Here is a 19,104-nt window from a genome sequence, read left to right as displayed (position 1 = left end):
CTGAGTCATTGAAAGGGGGTGACTTAAAACTGACAATAAACCCAATGACAGATGAGTTTCTGTTTCAAGACAATAAGAACAATACTGTCTGTATAAATCCAACAAAAGGAACTTTAAACGAGAAACCTATAAATGAACTTCTTTTGAAAGCAGATGTTGACAACAAAGCTGACAAAGAATATGTAGACGATGCAATAGCAAAAGAAGAAGAAAGAGCTAACAATGCTTATGCAACAAAAGAACATACTCATCCTGAACTAGCAGACAAAACATATGTTGACAATAAAATGTCAAGTGAAGTGACAAGAGCTGAAAACGAATATTCTAAAAAGACTCATATACATTATATTAACCAAATACCAAGTCTTAAGGAAACATTAGAGACAAAAGCAGATAAGACTCATACACATTCTATATCTGATATTACAAACTTACAAGAAACCTTAAACAGGAAAAATGACGTTGGACATACACATACCATTGCAAATATTACAAACTTACAAGAAACCTTAAACAGGAAAAGTGACGTTGAACATACACATTCTATATCTGATATTACAAACTTAAACGTTAGCCTTGAAAATAAAGCAGATAAAACATATGTCAATGAAATATACCAAAGTTTGATAGGAACAAAAATATTGAAACTATTGTTGGTGACTTTTCTGTCAATGAAGAAAATAAATATTTTAGATGGCAGTTGGTACAGTCTTAAAAAATGGTACACGGCATAAACTCATTCCGAAAAATAACAATGAAATGTATGTAAGCTATAAAAAGAATGATGGTACACAAGTTAAAGTTCCATTAGACAACAACTGCTACTTAAACTTATATGGAGACGAACAAAAGAAATATTTAAGAGTTTATGAAATGGCAGATATGACATTGCCTGACCCAGCTCCAGCACCACATTATTATGACTATGGAGATGACGACAGAACACCACATGTAGATGAACAAAAGCTAACATTATATTTAGATTATTATAGATATAAAAGATATAATGCAATAGAAAAAAGAGAATAGTATATTATTATACAGATGACAGAAATAAATATTATAGTCAAGATTTTACCTACCCTGAAACATAAAATTATATTATAAAAATATTCTGACACAAACCAGAAGAAACCTGAAATAGTTGCACTATATTTTAAGTTCAAAAAAGACAATCCTATAATATCTCATATGTTTGATTTAATGAACCCAGTAGGTTCTATTTATACATCTATGGATGCAAGAGGTCCTCAAGTAATGTTTGGTGTTGGTGCATGGAAACAAATAGTCGACAGGTTTTTGTATTGTGCAAACTCTTCAAAGGAAACAGGTGGAAGTAAAACGATTTCAGGTGAAAATTTACCGGCACACAGTCATTACATAGATTTAAGTACATCTCAAGCAGGTTGGCATAAGCATAGATATTGGGATTGGTCATGACAAAAGTAAAGGATATGATGTTAAAGACGACGTTAAGTTTGCTATAAATTGTTACTGGAGTGACACTCAGGGAGAAGGAAACCATACACATTTCGTTTCAGGATATACACAAAACAACGGGACAAAGTAAAGAATACATGCCACCTTACATGACAGTTTACGCATGGTATAGAATTGCTTAGTCGTCATTTTCAACTTCTTTAGCATATTCGTCAGGAGTTGTCTTATATTTGTTAGGAACTGTCTTTGAAAGTATACCACCTTGAACTTTGACAAGTTTGAAACGAGGTCTGACAATAGTAGTTTTATCTTCTGCTTGCAGTGTGTACATTTGCCATGTTTGCCTAAAACTTCATAATATTCTCTTGTATACTTTCTTCTATTTTTACGAACACGAATGTGAGTACCTGTCGGGTTCCCATTGTTGTCATAGTCAATAGTATTTTCATATGGGTCGCGTTTAGGTATTTCTATTTTTACTTTGTCACCTTTCTGAAGTTTGAAGCCCGGCATTCTTTCTTGTTTGTCTCTTTTGACTAAATTATTAAATATATAGTCTTTCTCTAAGTCAGGGTTGTTTTTCATTTCTTCGGGGGAGTGGTTTCCCAAACCTTTTTTTTACGGTTATTGTAAATATTTAAAACTTGTCTCATCTTTGCCTGGGAGAAGTGTCTATACTTGTCGTCATATGACATTTCATTTGCTTCACCACCTTGTGGTTGGTTTAAGTCTCTTAACATTTTTATACATCCGTCAATGACACCAAGAGCAGAATGGTTTTGGTCGACAATGAAATATTGGTTTACATTTTTTTGAACGCAGATAGTTTTTAATATCATCTGATTTGAAAGAACTTTCACAGTCAGATGTCAGTTTTGTTGGATGGTATTTGTCAACGAATATTGTCAAAGCTGCTAAGATATCTAAAATAGCTTTGGACTGTAATGGTATGGCTTCACAGTATCTTGTGTTTTGACCAACAAATATTAACCAGTATGGTGGTCCATCTTCTCTATACCTCGGAATGTTTTCCAAGATATCCATAAACCAAGCATTTGGTGTTGAACTAAAGATTTTTATCATGAGTGCTTTCTTTGTCGCTTTAGAAACATAGGGGTCCTTGTTTGGATTCGTCATTTTTTACCCTATAAGAAATGGGTTTATTTGGCGCATTAGCAGGAGTTGCATCCAGATTTTTACCCGCAGTGGGAACAATAGCCAGAGGTGTATTTGGAGTTGGAAGGAAGATTTTGAGTACATTAGGTATACTTAAAGAGAAAGCACAACCTATTATACAAACTGTACAGAAAGGTTGGGATGTAGCACGAGATGCAACAAATCTTATTCCAAATCCTGAAACAAGAGGAAAAGTTCAAGGATGGATGGACAATGTAGGAAGACAAGCAGGAAACTATTATAACAAAGCAAATGACTACTATAACCAAGCAGGACACTATATGGACCAAGGTGAAAGATTCTTTAACAGAGGATATAACCATGCACAACAGTGGGTAAACAATAACCAACCTCAACCGCCTCAAACGTGGGGAATGTAAGGTTTTTAACTAGGATGAAATGAACAATGCAGCATTGAGACAAATGAGTTCAAGATGGATTTGTCGGCTTCCAGCATTTAAACCGATACCATATAGTCAGGCTCAGCATGTGAAACTGAATGATATTATTAAAGGAACCATCCCACCTCCACAACAACAACCAGTTGAAAACAAACCAAACTAAAATTTTTTACTGAGATGAAATGACCGAAGAAGTTGAAACGGTAGATTTGACACCACAAACAAAAAGTTCAGAACCATTGTCAAAACCTGTCAAAGAACTTACAGATGAAGAGAAAAATTCAATAATAGAAAGTGCCAGGTCTGGAAATACAAACCCTAACTATAAAGTCACTTTTCATAGAAATGGAACGGCTAGTATCTCAAAAAAGAAACAGACTCTCACAAATAAAATATTGAAGTCTGAAGGAGCTTTCGAGACAACAGATGGAAAAGTTTACTTCACTGACCAACAGTTCATTATAGAACATCTCATTGACTTAGAGTCGAAATATTCTAAACTTTACAACAAACACAAAAAGTTGAAAGGAAAACAAAAACAAATGGCATATGATATAGGGTGTCCAAAGGTGCGTTTAGCACAGCGCTCTATATGAGACTATTAAAGGAGATATATGCTGATTATAAATATATAATAAAAAATATGAATATATGTATATGATGAGTATGTTGTATTTTGGCGCCATGCCGGGATATAAAATGAATTTTGAGACAAGAGGCGGTTTCGCGGGAAATTTTGGCGGGATTTTTTTCATTTTTTTAATGAATCATAAAGAAAACATCCTCGCTCTTGCAAAAAAATGCAAAGACTGTAAAAAAATCTACGAGACATTGGTAAAATGCTTCGGTATGGATGCTCCTAGCTATTCCACTGTAACGTATCATGTTAGGATGTATCACTTCATGAACAAAAAGGCGCCCATCATAAAAATTGACAAAAAATCGCCGGATCAAAGAAAAATCAAAGCAATTCTTCAAGCGCTAGATGAAGACCCAAGAGCATCACTCAGAAGGATAGAGGAGATGACAAAGATACCACGTACAACAGTCAGTTATTATCTGCACAATTATTTGAACTACAAACTAGCGTATACACGTTGGGTTCCGCACAACCTTAATTCAGTTCAAAAAAAATCTAGAGTCCAATCTTCGAAAGAGCTCCTCTCTATATTGGGTGCGTATCAATCCAAGAAGTTTCGCTTTTTAGTAACAGGGGACGAGTCTTGGTTTCAATATGCAACAGAAGCCAAAATCATGTGGATCCCGAAGGATGAAAATCCGCAAACATTCCCGAAGAAAAAAATTGACACACCAATGATGATGTTGTCGTTTTTTGGGGCGTGAATGGCATCATCGCAATTGATATTCTTCAAAAACCTAATACGATGAATGCTCAGTATCTAATTGACAATGTCTTACTCAAATTATCAATTCTGATGAGTTTGAGAAATCCAAACAACAAAAACAAAAGTTTGCAATTCATTTTGATAATTCAAGAGTTCACAAAAGTCATAAGGTAATGAATTACTTGGTGGAAAACAATGTCAAAGTTGTTCCAAACCCAATTTATTCACCTGATATTGCACCCTCTGACTTTTATTTATTCGGCACGCTAAAAAAGAGAGCTGAAGGACGCGAATTCGCGAGTCCAGATGATCTTGAAATTTTTGTAAGAGAGCAATTTGAGCAATTTTCTCATGATGATTTAAAGCGTGTCTTTGAAGCCTGGATCGATCGCTGCGAACGCGTGATTGAATCCAATGGTGATTATATTTAAATAAACTTTATATATATGTAACTTGTTTATTTCTATTCGCAGTATTCAGGTTTGTGCTAAACACACCTTTGGACACCCTATATTTATGAAGATGTTGACGACACAACTGTTCCTGCAAGTGAAGTAAAGTCAGAGGAACCGAAAAGTGACGAAAACCCGATAGAAGAAGAAAAACCAAAAACTGAAGATAAACCAAAACCAAAGTTTAGTTTCCAAACTAAACCAAGTCAACCTTCATTAGCTGGTATGGGTTGGCGTCAAAGACTGATAGCAGCAGGCGGTTATGTAAAGTAAAGAAAAAAATATTTTTTATTTTTATAAAAATGCCCCCATATAGAATGGATAGAAAGTCTGCTAGAATAAAAGCAGAGTTACAAAGATATGGTTGGAGAGTTTCGAAGAATTTTAAATATAAGAAGGGAAGACCCATAAAAGTCTATGACAAATTGTCTGGTCTTCGCTACGAAATGGATTTGGAAACAGCACGTGCCAGTTATCCAAACAGACTAGAGAGGTTAGAAGAAGAACGTCTTATGGACATGCCTTTCGATGTTAGTGAACCTCAAGTTGAAGGACACGACGGCTTTGCCAGATTCTACTGGAAACATGACGAACAATTGCATCCTTTGAGAAGGAAAAAGGAAAAGGTGAAGACGCACATGCTCCCATGGAAAGAACAAGATATGCATATGAAAAGTATCGTGAAGTTAGAAGTCAAATTACATCTGGTCGAACCTTTACAGTAAACTTTGACGAAGGAAAGAACAAAGAAGGCTTCATGGGAGTACTTGCTGCAATTCAAGACGGAAATAAGAAAGGACACAATCTCAGATTGACCATAACAGATTTGGATGGTCACATTTACTATGCACATGGCAATGAACAAACAGCCGCAAAACTTCTTGACGCTTTCAAGACTACAAAGAGAGAACAAATGGTTGACTCCGACTCAGACATTTTGAATGCAATTGAAGGAATTGCAAGTGTCAAGTTCGAATGGTACCAACCTAACCTCAAGCAGTCAGACAACATGCTGGATACTTCCCGTTCATAAATAAGTCTGACATTGACTTGACAAGGTATGGAATTTACAATTCAATTGAAACAATTGTCAATGAACCTTGTATTCTTACATGTCTCAGGAACTCTGGTCTTGTTACAGATGAGAAGATGAAGTATCTTGAGTCATGTGTGAAGACAAGGTACATTCTCAGAGGTCAATTGGCAAAAATTGCACGTTGGCAAATGTCAATATCCGAGTCAACATACCTACAGCTAAAGGTTCTTCACATGACGACTATGTTGTTGACAAAGACTTACCATGGTTGAAGATTGTAATTGTCCACACCACTTCATGTTGAACGAAAGTCTTACAAACCCATTCTTTGGTAAAAGTAAGTGCAACATTGTCAGAGCTGTAAACATTCTTTTCGAGAAAGGTTTGTTGGAACCAATTCCAGATGACAAGCTGACAGAAACTTTTGTACCAAAAGACGAAACAAACTTTTCATTGTTAGCAAGACCAAAAGTTGTTCCAGACAAAGTTCTAGTACAAAAGAAGTACACAGTTCCACAAGGGGTTGGTATGTTCGGATACCAACCTGAACCAGAAGAACTTCCAATGAGGTTGCAAGAACTTCAAGATGCTATAAACAAACTTCCATTGAGACATCCAATTGATGTCAAATTGTATTGGAGAGCATCTGAGTTAGGTCAGAAAGGTTTTATATGAAACAGGTTGCTTCGACGATGTTTATGAGATAAAGGAGAAGTTTCTCAGAAGATAAGAGACTCACTTGAATTTCCACAAACTGGACCAATTGGTTGCGACAAGTTCGACTCAGATGAAAAGATATACTATGTCGACCTTAACGCTGCATACATGAGGTTTGTCCAATATATTCCGACTGGAATTCCAAACGAAGATGGTGAGTTCCCGGGAAGGAACTATACAGTTGGAAAAGTCATACAACAACTGTATGATATTAGGAAAGCTTCAAACCCCAAACTTGCAATGACACTCAAATTGCTTATGAATTCGACATGGGGATATTCCATTAAGAAACCTCAAGAGATGAAGAGTAAACATTATGAGAAGGTCGACAACTTTGTTGAAAGGTTTTCTCCTTTTGTTTTGAAGTACGAATTCACTCAAGGTCAAAGTGGCTTAGTAACCACATTAAAACCTATTGTCGAACATTGGTCTTACCCTCAGTTCGCAAAGCAGTCCTTGACAAGTACAACAAATTCTTCTCCGAAGTCAAATCCAAAGTCAAGGTTTACTATGAGAACATTGACGCACTCATGACGAACGAAGAAGGATACAACAAACTCATTGAAATGGGAATGGTCGGTGAAAAGATGGGTCAATTCAAATTGGACAAAATTTTCACCGAAGTTCATGTCCTCTCCAAGCGTAAGTACTGGGGTGTTAAAGAAGATGGTGAAATAGTTAAACATTGCATGAAATAAAAAATTTATTTTTTAAAAAGTGACATTTTTTTAATGGCGTACATCCCTGAGCGCTTCGTCCAGTTCAACCAAATGTTGGTCTCGGACCCAGGCAAGAGATATTCCAAGCCCGAACTCGACCGTCTCTTCAAAGAATGGATTGAAGACTACAGAGGAGACGAGTGGTTGACAATTGAATTTGCTCGGGCTTGGAATTGCTACAGAAGGGTCTTAGACGTGGACCCAAGACTCACGTACAGAGGTTGGGATGTGGTCTTCACATTCCAAGATTGGTACGAATACCAAAAATAAAAACTTAAATTTACTTGGGTTTTCCCCCTAAAATAAATTTTTTTACTCTTAGAACCACTCGAGGTTCTCCTTACGGTTGTTGAGCTTGTCACCGTCAATGTGTCTGACCTTCGTCTTCTTGTCTGGATTTGGAACCCATTGAATTGCGACAAGCTTGCCCATGGAGATTGAACCGCGATTCCGAAGGTTAAGGTTCAAGTGTCCCAAGTTGTTGAGGACTGGGGTAAGAACCTTGCCTGTCTCCTTGTTGCGGATTTGGTATGGGTAGGGTTGGGAAATTTCGTAACCGTCATCGGCAACAAGGGTTGCCCATGTAGCGGCTTCAGGAACTTCTTCGTGTTTCTCTTCTTCTCTTCTTCTTCTTCCTCGACAATTCCTTCTTCAATTTGGTACTCACGAAGTACGGTGTTGCATGTTCTGTCCTTTCCGAGTACCTTCCAGATGGCGTCTATCTCTTCGAAGAAACGGTAGATGAGTCTGGCAAGGTCTCGGTTCTCTCTCTCGTAATTGCGCAACGATTCTGAGAAATCGTTCAGGCATTTCTCATTGGAAGCTTGGTTCATGAGGACATCGGCTTTGAGATTGGTCATCTCTGTCATAAGACTACTTTGGAGAGTCTTAATGGTGTTTGTCAGATGAGCTTTCAATTGGGCAATTTGAATTTGAATTGGGCGCTTGTCTGGCAACCTTGAAAGGACATCTGCCATTGTGTTCGGCTTCGGTGCTTGTTCGGACATCGAAAAAATGAAGTGGTTTGAGAATGCGGTTTTACTTCAAAAAGCTTGTTATGACAGTTAGTCATACAACAAGTTTAAAATAATATCTTGTTCTTCTTCTGAACGTTTGTTGTCTCTTCCGATAAAAGTTTCGAACATGAGAACCAAAAAACGTTTTTTGAGATTGCGGAAGAGTTCAGGCAAACGTTCATATTCTGGATATGTTGGGAGCAGTTCAAAACATCTGAGCTGACTTTCGGACAAAATTGGGACAATGTCAGAAAATTCATCTTTGGTCGGACTGCTTGAAGGTAAGTCCCTTACATGTAAGTAGCTCTGGTAAAGTCTTCTCATTTCTGCTAACTTCTGGAGTATAGCTTCGTAATTTAAGAGTTTTAATTTTAATTGTCTTATTCCTCTCTTGACATCTAAACGGTAAGTATCCATGAGGTCAAGAGTAGCTTTGGTAGCTTTAAGTGGAGCTATCTCTTCTTTGACTTGTGCAATTTTGGTTGCAATTGTGGTTTGAGCTCCTTCAAGTTCGCCGTCTATGTCGTTCTCAACACCTTCAACCATAGCTTGAAACTCTTCATCGGTCCATTGAGTTTGGTGTGGGACGAATTTAACTTGCTTCATTCAAAAAATGAAAAAAATGTTTTTACTCTAAACGTGCCATATAGATGGCTATAAGAAACTTACCAGAAGGCTTCTTCTTCACATGAGACTCTGGTAACTTGAGTGTTGGTGTTGGAGTTCTTGGGGGAGGTGGGTCTGTAATTTCAGTTATCTGACAGTCGCAACAACATCTGTCAGAAGTACAGTTTCCAGTGTCTGTAAAACCAGCATGTATTATCCATCGACCGAAGCGATAGTCGCAATCCATTCCTTCTACATAAGGTTCACAGTTGAAACAATTGTACTCATACCAGGTGAATACGAGTGTGAGTAAAAACATAAAAAAAGTGAAGTTAAACGTTAAGGTTTACTGAATTGGTTGGATGTCGCCTTCTGAGGTTATGAAGAACGGCCGTCCTGAGAAGTGGAACAGTGCTCTGAGAATTTGTATAATTCGTGGAATTGGAATCTCTCTGTTTGGAAGTTGTATCCATGGGCGCTTTGCAAAGAACTTGAGAAGAGCTTCTTTCTTCATCTCCTTTATGTCGTCTACAGGAGTGTTTTCTGGTATTTGTAGGACAATTCCGGTTTCAATTTCGATTTTCAGCGCACCTCTTCCAGACAACCAGAAGCCGAGGGACTTGTTGGCTTTGTCCTTGCCAAAGTACTGCTTAACAACTTCATTTATCTCTATAAGGTAAATTGCCTCATCTAATGGCTCGATGTTGTCAATTGTTCTGTTTCAGAACTAGTCTTGTACTTTTTCAGAACAATACTTGTACTGTTTCAGAACTAGTCTTGTACTTTTTCAGAACAATACTTGTACTTTTTCAGAACAAGACTTGAACTTTTTCAGAACAAATTTCCCGTAAAAGCTCTCAATTTGTGAGAAAAATTTTCTGTTTCAGAACAATACTTGTACTTTTTCAGAACAATACTTGCACTGCTTCAGAACAATACTTGCACTGCTTCAGAACAATACTTGTACTTTTTCAGAACAAGACTTCCACTGCTTCAGAACAATATTTGTACTGTTTCAAGACAATGTCCGACGTACCACCAACCGAGTCCATTCCCAAACCAGAGGAACCTAAAGCACCAGCCCCTGCACCTCAGTTCCAACAAGGACCTCCGAATTACTACCAATTTCCACCTCAAGGTTACTACCCACCACAAGGCTTCCCGAACTACCCTCCTCAGCCTATGCCTTACTGCTCCAACCCTTGGATGTTTATGCAAAACCCTGCCCCACAACTCCAATCTCAATCCAAAAGAGACCAAGAGTTCGAGGAAGGTCTGAACCGCTTACGCAAAGAGTATGCTACTGCCCCAATGGAAGAAGACAGGCTCTCACTCTCTTCCCTCAAATCGACCGATTCGACTCGTACCACAGATTCGGTTCGTGACCGTGAAGACTACCTCAAGCAGTCTGAGAGACTCTTCATCCTACAACCATTTACAGTTGGAGCTCTCAAGAACATGCGCAATTACGAAGGTCAGACACTAGCTGGAGACCGCAAAACAAACGTGCTTACAAGAGCAGTCCAACTGGTCAAGACAAAGACTGAGATAGTCGACTTCATTCTTGCAGCTTGCCCATACAAGTAAAAAAATAAACAATTACGAATTAAACTTTTTACTCTTTCTTTTCTGAGTTGTTTAGAGCTGGTTTCTCTTGTAGAAACCTTTCGTACTCTTCCATGGTCATGTAATTGCGAATTTGGTACGCAATTCCAGGTTCGTTGTTTTTGAACCTGATGTATGTAACGCTTCCATCCTCCTCAGGGAAGTAAGCTGCTAACATCTGACCAAGTTTTCTCGGTGACTCGGAGCTCATAAAAATGTCACTTTTTAAACGTTAAGTTTTTAGTCTTAATTTACCGTTTGTTTGTCAAGGTAGTATTGGAGTGCAATTTCTCCAAATTCTCTGTGTCGGAGTTCTTCAGCATTTTCCAAGGTGTACCTGGAGAACTCAAAGAAGTTGTCAAGAAGATACTGCCATGCTGCTCTTCTGAGTTCGTCGGTATTTTGGAAGTGTTGCACCTTCGAGTCTTCGGACATGAAAAAAATGACACTTTTTCTATTAAACCGTTTTGGCATTTCTCATGAGTGAGTATAGTTTTGCCGAACCATTGGAAGAGAAGAAGTACCCTTGCTGGCAAAAGACAAAAATAGTTGCCTTAGTTGTCATTGCAATTGTACTCGTAATTGAATTCATTGTACTTCTCTTCACGTACATAAAACTCAGCAATGGTATTTGCTTTAAGAAGCTACCATCTTACTAAGACTAAACACTTAGATTTTTCAAGCTTGACTTTTTACAATTTGAACTTTGTTTGCGTAGATATGAATTCTGAAAGAAGTATGAGGGTCTTGTATGACTTTATACTTCTCCCATAGTTCATGTCTGTCAAACTTACCTGCCATGGACTCTTTCATAAGTTCCATGAAATCGTCTTCGGACAATCCGGGGAAAAGTATTATGTCAGTAAGTATTCTTTTAACATCCTTACTTAAACTCTTTGCTGTCTGTACACAAATGACAACTGAGATGTTAAAGTGTCTGAGCTTCTTAAGAATTCGACACATATCTTGTTCTCTGTTCTTTAACAAAGGATGAGAGGCGAAATCATCTAAGATAAGAAGACATCTATGAGGGTAAGTCTTCCAATCGTAAGATTGCAATTTCTTCGAAATGTATTCTATCTCTTTCTGTTTGTTTCTGAAGTGTTTCTTCTCTAATATTCTCTGCATTTCCTCATTAGGGTCTTTAAACTTAGAATTTATATACTCATTTATAGCATTATACTTCAAAACTCTTCTTTGGTACTTCTTTATCCAATCTAACAACTCAGTATCCTTTATACATACTAACTTAGACTTCTTTATAATATCTTTGAACGAATTGACGGTTTGGTCAAATTGACCAGAAGTCGAACAAATAACAACTAACTCATAGAATGGGTTCTTCTCATCTAGTTCTTGTTGTTGTGCAGCCATTTTAAGATAAGTGAAAGTCTTACCCGACCCAGGTGGTGCAATTAGACCTGTTATACCATTCTGAGCAAATAAGAACTTTTCATGTATAGGCTTTATCTGAGCATTTTCTAACTTCCTCTTGTTCTTTTAAAACATTCTCAAATTTTTGTCAATGTCAGCAAACTTTTTTTCTAACATATTTTTAGAAAAATTAAAATTTTTATCTTTTAGAAAATGTCTAGCGATTTCGCTATCTATATTCGAGACAAACTTTTTGACAGCAAAACATCTGTCGACCATAAAATCTTACATAGTGTAAACAAGAAAGGTGAATTTGTTCTAAAGTTCTGTTTCTGGGAATATGACAAGAACCATAAAACATTACAAAGAGCAGTCTTAAAATTTGTCAATGACAGACTTGTTGACAGAGATGACGCCGATTGGAAAGATGAAGTCCAACAAAAGTTCTTAGAATGCAAAGAAGACACATGCGTGTTCTTGAAGATGAAATAGAAAACAGAATAGATGAGCTATTAAAGGACAAAGAACTTTTACAGAAATATGGTTCTGAGAAATTTGACATAACTCACCAGAGAAGAAGAAGAAAGAAAAGAAAGAGAAAAAAGTAGAAGAGAAGAAAGAACCTGAACCAGTTCCAGAGAAAAAGAAATTTGACATGTAAAAATAAAATTTTATTTTTAGAACATTTCTGGGTCAATGTCAATGTTCTCTTCCTCTTTAGGAGTAAACACTGGCTTAGACTCTAAAATCTTTTTACCCAATTTACCTTGAACTTCTACAACTTTAGACTCATAATATTCATAGTCGTCTGTCTTCTTTGGTTCATAAGGTATAACAAGTTTGTATGCTTTGCCTTCTTTAAGGTTTGAGAACCTTCTGTCAAAACTTTCTTTGACTGTTAACAAACCTTCTATGTCTAAGTCTTCAAATTTCGCACCATTTTTAGTCACAATAGCAAACTTAACTGGTTCGATGTTCCAAACTTTGCTGAATGAAGACTTTTCAAAATGGTAGAAGTAAACATTCAAATATGTGAATGGGTCTAGTTCTTCTTTAAGTCCTGACATGTACTTGTTTACTGAGATGAATTTCGTCATCTTTTCTATCGGATAAAAAATATTTTTTTTAAAATTTACTCAGAAAAATTTTTCTTTGTATATACACCATTCTGTACGTCTAAAAGACTTTTGACATTTGCCAAGAATGTACGTTTAGAAGCTGCCATATAACCATATTCTTGACAATATTGTTTATATTCATCATATAAAGACTTTTCATCTAAACACAAAGTCGCTTTCTTCTATGAACAGTTCATATACACTCTTGTTTGCTTCTAACAATGTTTGTCTCTCTTCGGTATGTGGAATTTGTCTTGGATTGAACTTAGAAATATCTAATGTCATGAAATATGAGAACAAGTGGTTGTAAAAGTCAGATGTCAAAGTTTCTGCTAAGTCGTCAAAATATTCTGTATCTTGCATATGAGAATCTGACGTTCTGACAACTACATATCTTCTGTCAGAACTTTCTAACTTCATCGGAACAGCATTGTTTGAAACCATAATGAAGTTTGCAACATTTTCACAAACTCTTTGGTCTTTATACTTTCTTTCAACAACTCCAACTTTGTCTGTTATAAGACTCTTCAAAGCATCTGAGTTCAAAACTTTTGTTGTATCTATACTTTGAAGTTCATTGCAAACTATAAGTTTCATATTCTCTATTGAGGAGTTAAACTTGCCACAGATGTTTTCTAAGTTTGTCATATTCGGATTCGAATAACCTTCTAACAGTTTGCATAAGATATCTGTAAAGAATGTGTTCTTACCTGTTCCTTGTTTTCCAATTATAATGAGAGCAGTTTCATTTTTAGCACTTGGATGTTGTAAGATATTTGCAAACCAACATAAGATATACTCATAGACTCTTTCGTTTCCATTGCATATAATTTCTTTGACATGGTCTAACCAAGCTTCTATAATACTTCTTTCCATTCTACTTGTTCGTATTTATATCCAGTGAAGATAGAATAGAAGTTTGGAGAAGGTGTATAAACTTTATACCTCGAACTGAAAAATCTTCTAACTTTGACAATAAGATATCCCAAGCATCTAACATCTTCATTCCAACTTGTACAACTTTTATTTTCTTAAGTTTCTGTCTACATTCTTGTTCAGACACTATTGTTGCTCTTGGTTTGTTAAAGACAACATCCCATTCTTTCATGACATAACATTCTGGGGCAGAGTCAACATAAATGACTAAACGTTTCAAATTCTCGACTGCTTTGTTATAGTCTCTAAATGGACACATATTTCTGAATGCTTGGAAGTCATAAAAATCTGAAACATCTATTCTGTACATTTTTATAAAAATAAAAAAAATATTATTTTTTTATTCTTGACTTTGTTGTTCCATTTGTTGCATTTGTTGTTCTTGAGCTATTTGTTGTTGAAGTTGTTCTTGTAATACAATACTTTCACCAGTTGCATCTTCCAATTCGAAACTTTCTGCCGTCATTGACAAATACATAGGACATAAAAGTTTTACAGGAACAAAGTTTGCGTCAACTAATGTCAACGTTATACTTGCCAAAGTGTTTGAGTTCACTAAGGTTGAAAATTCTGCATTCGAATGAACAATAGGCAAACCAGCAGAGAAAGTATTGTTTATACGCATAAGTATCTTTTGGTCATAATAGTTTCTGTCGACATTCGAATAACACTTTGAACCTAAGTTTGAAACAATATATAAGATTGGTGTGCTTAATGTCAATGGAATAGACATTCCTTGTATGACACCTTTTCCTGTTATAGGAAACTGTTGGTAGTAAAAACCAGAAATAAGTTTTGTATTATAGCTCATATCGTTTATAGTAAACTCAGTCGGACATCCAAACATAATGAAACCTGCTCTAGTTGCAGCACATGTTACACCCGTACTTAAAGTATTAAATAAGTCAACAAAACCTGTTGGTGGTATATCTGAGTAAGTATCTTCAAAGGAGTATTTTTTACCATTCACAACAATAAAGTCTTCTGGTGTCAAAAGAGCAAAACAGGCTTTAGTCGTCATTGTGTTTAAGGTTAGTTTACAATATCGTCCTTGAGGACTTTGTAAGTTTGTTGTTATAGAATTATATGACTCAGGGTTTTTAGTCGTAATAGTATAAACCATTATGTCTTCTGCCATTTACTTAGCAAATAAATTTTAATGAAATGTTGTGGTCGTCAAATATTTTTATAACGTCTGGGAAACTATATTTTAAGTTCAACGTTTCACCTCCTTTCATAACGTATATCTTGTCAATGACATTATATGAAACACCACAGCAACTAATGTCGGGTTCTATTTCTTTGATGTTTATATCGTCTGCCTCTGTCAAAAGTTTCAATAGTTCTTTCAAAACTTCATGAGGTGCAATGACATATGAGTTCACTTTTACAGGGTTGTGTTCGACCAAGTTTAACATTATACTTAAAGCTTGACAAATCTTCTCCTGAGTTTGAAGTTTGTCTTTCAGTTGTTGGTAGTCGTTTCGAATATCTGCAACAGAACTTAAGTCTCTGTTAACTTCAGGATATGTTGGTTCTTTTACAGGAACAATTGTTATACCATCTTCGTCTTCGTATGGTTTCCCCACTTCAACATCTCTGTCTTTGACATTGACAACAACACTTTGACTGTTTGTTTGAGTTGGTGAATTTAACTTCACATCTGCCACCGCCATTAAACCTTTTGAAACACTTACGCTTCTATTTTTCGGAAATGACATTTTACTTAGAATAAAAAGATGGACGTATTCGGATATCTTATTGAATTGAAGCAGAACAAAGTTTATACTCACAAACAATACAAATACATTGACAGAATAGTTCTTTACACAAACAATGGAAAATGTTATAGAATAGCAGTCTTTGCTGAACCTAAATATTTTCATAAAGCAAAGAAAGTTGGTATAACTGAAATGGTGAAAGTTCTTGAAGCAGACAAAAATATAACTTCAAAACTTACAGATATTACTAAAGGAAAGTTTATAATACAATATTATGTCAAAACTGGCGTACTGTCAATATTTGACGGAGAGAAGTCAGTTCAAGAACAACTTACTGACCTGCTGCCAAAATCTGCTCGATGGAAGCTGTCGTTATGCCAATCTGAGGAGCCCCAGCAGGTTTCATCGAACGAATCTTCAAAAGAGCATCTTCCGTGAAAAGTGCTATTGGTTTTGTAAACTTCTTTGCTCTCAATTCATCTGGACCGTCTCTGTCACCAGTATATTGTATTTGAACTGTACCAACAGTTGAAATACCACCCATAAAGTCTTCTGAGTCAGCAAATGGAATGCCAAGCCAAAAGTTTGAACGGTCTCCATTTGTATATTGAGTTTTTTGACCTCCTGTATGAGTCCATACTTTCACATATGGCATAATAGAACTTTGCATTTCAGGGTTAATGGTTGTTGTGAAGTTGTTGTTAAAGTTCATAGCATCTAATGTCAAGTTGTATGACCTCATATCCTCAACTGTAGAATATTCTTCTCTTGGATAATATTTGCCATCTATGTTTATATGATATTTAATACCAGGGTTGTAGAAACAAGAATAGTCATTTATAGTTCGTCTGAACAGTACAAACATAGTATCTGCATGTTTCATTGCAGTTGTTAAAGCAATATCTGTTCTTGCACCTGCGGCTCCTGGATTTTGGTTTCCAACTTCACCTGCAAAGTCTTTGACAGATATTTGGTGTATAGGGAACATAAGTGGAACTGCAATATATTTGGCAGCTAAAGCATTTGAAATATCTGGGTCCAACATATAGACTGCAAGTCTGCTTTCTATTCTCTTGCATTCAAACTTTCGCATGTGAACTTAACTGGGTCCCAAGCAGTTCCAGCAGCATTGAAATAATAGTTTACTTCATTGTTGAAGTTTGAGAAACCAAAGTCTAAGTCAACTTTGTCTTTGCAAAATTCGGCGAATGACGTTTGATTTGTTCCCTTTACGTCTGTAATAGTGAATGGGTCTTGTGTTGGTGCAATGACTAAGTTATTTTTGCTTGGAGTAAGTTCATAGAAATTTTTCCTGCCCAGTTTGGCAAGTATCTTAAAAACCTGAAGATGAGGAAAGATGACAAAGGAACTCTAAGTTTCAGTTTTACTTTGGTTACTGCTGCTGCAGTTTGTCCAGAAAGGTTAACATAAACTCCTGGAACGTTAGGGTCAAGTCTTCTTATTTTCTCAATATTGCATACTGGTCTGTTTGTTCTCTAGCTTGTGGTTGTACTGAGTTTCTCAAAGCGAACCATTCATAGTTTGCCCATGTTACTGTTTGAACTAAGTCAGAGTTAGAATATATCTTATATCCCATGAAAACTTCTGGAGCATATTGGTATCCGACATAGAAAATTCCATTGCAACCTTTCTTGTCAGACAACTTGGCAGAAGGTTTTATTTCAATGTCTTGTTCCACGTATAAGAATGAGTTGTCAATAGAAATAATATGAAACCTGTCGCAAGCAATATCTACTGTTGTTGAAGAACCTTCTCCAAACTCACCTACGTTTCCATAAGAAACAGCAGTTGTATATTCGTAAGTTCCAGGAACTATTTCTGACCTTCTAATGGCATTGTCGCATTCGTTATACCATTCGGAAACATTTCCGTTCATGGCATCCAAAACTGTTGGCGTTATATTCTGAGCGGCGTACATTTCATATGGGTAAAAATATAGAATAGTTGGATTTATATGTCATAATAGAACCCACTCGGACCAAGCTTTACTTTCTTCCTGACTGAGTTTTTAACTGAATCTTTAACTCTTCTTTTTCCTTCATTGCCACTACTTTCACTAGATGAAGTTACTTCTTCACTACTTTCACTTTGTTCTACTCTTCTCTTCTTCTTTGGTGTCGCTTTTGGTAACTTGCCCTCTGCTTCAAGTTGTTGCATCTTTGCCTCATGTTCACCTAGTATGTTGTAAATTTCCCATGTCCTTTTTGCCTTTGGGCTCTGGTCGCCCATCTCAGGTAACCTATATCCTAGAAAGATTTTGTCATAGTTTGTATTTGAGTCTTCGCTTATTGTTTGCATGACTCTTTCCTGAGTTTCCGGTTCAAGCTCTTCAAACAGAGCTTGTCCATATGGAATAAGCTCGTTTCCAAATATATGTTTTTGTAGCCATTCTGGTTTTCTTTCCATGTAACCAATAATATCTTTTGTGAATGGGAAAGCTTTTACCCAACGTTTCAGTCTTGCGTCATTTATTTCTGTAGTTGGTTTTATTTTGTCAAGGAACATGTTTTTCAATACTAACATTTCATTTGGTACTGTCCATTTGAGTTTTCTTAAATATTCATCCCTTCTCAGTTCATTGTCTGCAAAGTAAGTTTTTATGACATTTTGCAAACTTTCGTTTGCAAGGTCATGTACAATAGGTTCTCTTCCTTCTCTCTCCCTAACTTTCTTTCTAAACTCTTCACCAAATATACCATCTCTATGGTTCTGTGTAGTTCTTTGAGATAAATGTTCTAGAACGTCAGGTGTTATATTTCCCTCAGCCATGTTCATTTCATACTGGTCCAAAATATCTGCATCTTTCATATCTTTCAATGGCATTAAAGCCGCGCTGAAAATACCCGTTATATCTGGTTCACCATTCACTTCCATTGCGTCTACAACTTCTTGGAATTGAGGTTGTAAGTTTATGAACCACCTATCCGGATTAGCTTTATGACCCCATCTCATTGTAGTTCCATAGTCTGCAGAAACAAAAGTAGGTTTGTTTCCATATTGGTTAGGTTCTGAATGAACTTTAAACAATGTTTCATTTCTATATGTTTTGTTGAAATTTAACCTTTTATTTTCACCGAGTTCAGCCAAAGATTGAACGTTATATGGTCGTAAGTAAAAAGGATTATTGTATTTGCGTACATTTTCTTTCAGTACTTCCATTCTATGCTGAATATTTTCATCTGATGTTGGAGTCTTTTGTATGTCGGTGAACATTTTTCGATATTCTTCTACTATGTCAGCCGAATTTTTCTTAGACTCTTGGAAAGATTCCATATTCACCTCATACTCTTGTTGAGGGTCAAGATTTTTCGGCTGTTCCAAATCTTCATCTAGTTCTGTGAAGTTAGTTTCCAAAGGAGGGACTTGTTCGTTTCCTTCAGGCTCTTCTAGCTGTTGTTGCTGAACTATTTCTTCCATGTC

General features: G+C 36.3%; 13 protein-coding genes and 4 pseudogenes across 17 annotated transcripts, besides 2 other annotated features; 8 read left to right on the top strand and 9 right to left on the bottom strand.

Annotated features, from left to right (window-relative positions):
• Window positions 1-329: 329 nt before the first annotated feature.
• Window positions 330-18,693: a mobile genetic element.
• TVAGG3_0537910 (uncharacterized protein) lies at window positions 2,595-2,996 on the top strand (the record flags this gene model as incomplete). The annotated part of the gene is made up of 1 exon (XM_051237807.1): window positions 2,595-2,996. One exon carries the CDS (start codon window positions 2,595-2,597, stop codon window positions 2,994-2,996), a length of 402 nt encoding a protein of 133 aa, XP_051095631.1.
• TVAGG3_0537900 (uncharacterized protein) lies at window positions 3,016-3,180 on the top strand (the record flags this gene model as incomplete). Its single annotated transcript, XM_051237806.1, has 1 exon — window positions 3,016-3,180. The coding sequence occupies one exon, from the start codon at window positions 3,016-3,018 to the stop codon at window positions 3,178-3,180; it is 165 nt and encodes a 54-aa protein (XP_051095630.1).
• Window positions 3,573-4,874: a mobile genetic element.
• Window positions 3,669-4,794, top strand: TVAGG3_0537880 (annotated as a pseudogene). The gene has a single exon. A coding segment is annotated over exon 1 (1,126 nt).
• TVAGG3_0537860 (uncharacterized protein) lies at window positions 5,133-5,540 on the top strand (the record flags this gene model as incomplete). Its single annotated transcript, XM_051237805.1, has 1 exon — window positions 5,133-5,540. The coding sequence occupies one exon, from the start codon at window positions 5,133-5,135 to the stop codon at window positions 5,538-5,540; it is 408 nt and encodes a 135-aa protein (XP_051095629.1).
• TVAGG3_0537850 (uncharacterized protein) lies at window positions 7,300-7,557 on the top strand (the record flags this gene model as incomplete). Its single annotated transcript, XM_051237804.1, has 1 exon — window positions 7,300-7,557. One exon carries the CDS (start codon window positions 7,300-7,302, stop codon window positions 7,555-7,557), a length of 258 nt encoding a protein of 85 aa, XP_051095628.1.
• Window positions 7,606-8,156, bottom strand: TVAGG3_0537840 (annotated as a pseudogene). The gene has a single exon. A coding segment is annotated over exon 1 (551 nt).
• TVAGG3_0537830 (uncharacterized protein) lies at window positions 8,547-8,909 on the bottom strand (the record flags this gene model as incomplete). Its single annotated transcript, XM_051237803.1, has 1 exon — window positions 8,547-8,909. A coding segment is annotated over one exon (363 nt), but the record flags the coding sequence as incomplete, so codon positions are not given.
• On the bottom strand, window positions 8,969-9,228 carry TVAGG3_0537820 (uncharacterized protein; the record flags this gene model as incomplete). The annotated part of the gene is made up of 1 exon (XM_051237802.1): window positions 8,969-9,228. A coding segment is annotated over one exon (260 nt), but the record flags the coding sequence as incomplete, so codon positions are not given.
• TVAGG3_0537810 (uncharacterized protein) lies at window positions 9,272-9,589 on the top strand (the record flags this gene model as incomplete). The annotated part of the gene is made up of 1 exon (XM_001291518.1): window positions 9,272-9,589. The coding sequence occupies one exon, from the start codon at window positions 9,272-9,274 to the stop codon at window positions 9,587-9,589; it is 318 nt and encodes a 105-aa protein (XP_001291519.1).
• On the top strand, window positions 9,933-10,496 carry TVAGG3_0537800 (uncharacterized protein; the record flags this gene model as incomplete). The annotated part of the gene is made up of 1 exon (XM_051237801.1): window positions 9,933-10,496. The coding sequence occupies one exon, from the start codon at window positions 9,933-9,935 to the stop codon at window positions 10,494-10,496; it is 564 nt and encodes a 187-aa protein (XP_051095625.1).
• Window positions 10,525-10,725, bottom strand: TVAGG3_0537790 (uncharacterized protein; the record flags this gene model as incomplete). The annotated part of the gene is made up of 1 exon (XM_051237800.1): window positions 10,525-10,725. The coding sequence occupies one exon, from the start codon at window positions 10,723-10,725 to the stop codon at window positions 10,525-10,527; it is 201 nt and encodes a 66-aa protein (XP_051095624.1).
• Window positions 11,193-11,888, bottom strand: TVAGG3_0537780 (protein of unknown function, DUF4106 family; the record flags this gene model as incomplete). The annotated part of the gene is made up of 1 exon (XM_051237799.1): window positions 11,193-11,888. One exon carries the CDS (start codon window positions 11,886-11,888, stop codon window positions 11,193-11,195), a length of 696 nt encoding a protein of 231 aa, XP_051095623.1.
• Window positions 12,102-12,549, top strand: TVAGG3_0537770 (annotated as a pseudogene). Its single transcript has one exon. A coding segment is annotated over exon 1 (448 nt).
• TVAGG3_0537760 (protein of unknown function, DUF4108 family) lies at window positions 12,655-12,955 on the bottom strand (the record flags this gene model as incomplete). Its single annotated transcript, XM_051237798.1, has 1 exon — window positions 12,655-12,955. A coding segment is annotated over one exon (301 nt), but the record flags the coding sequence as incomplete, so codon positions are not given.
• Window positions 13,210-14,252, bottom strand: TVAGG3_0537750 (annotated as a pseudogene). The gene has a single exon. A coding segment is annotated over exon 1 (1,043 nt).
• TVAGG3_0537740 (protein of unknown function, DUF4106 family) lies at window positions 15,085-15,618 on the bottom strand (the record flags this gene model as incomplete). The annotated part of the gene is made up of 1 exon (XM_051237797.1): window positions 15,085-15,618. The coding sequence occupies one exon, from the start codon at window positions 15,616-15,618 to the stop codon at window positions 15,085-15,087; it is 534 nt and encodes a 177-aa protein (XP_051095621.1).
• Window positions 17,635-17,982, bottom strand: TVAGG3_0537730 (protein of unknown function, DUF4106 family; the record flags this gene model as incomplete). Its single annotated transcript, XM_051237796.1, has 1 exon — window positions 17,635-17,982. One exon carries the CDS (start codon window positions 17,980-17,982, stop codon window positions 17,635-17,637), a length of 348 nt encoding a protein of 115 aa, XP_051095620.1.
• Window positions 18,694-19,104: the final 411 nt, after the last annotated feature.

The sequence above is a fragment of the Trichomonas vaginalis genome, chromosome II (genome assembly GCF_026262505.1).
Source record: "Trichomonas vaginalis G3 chromosome II, whole genome shotgun sequence".
Taxonomy (NCBI): Eukaryota; Parabasalia; order Trichomonadida; family Trichomonadidae; genus Trichomonas; species Trichomonas vaginalis.
This window is presented reverse-complemented; position numbering and strand designations above follow the sequence as displayed.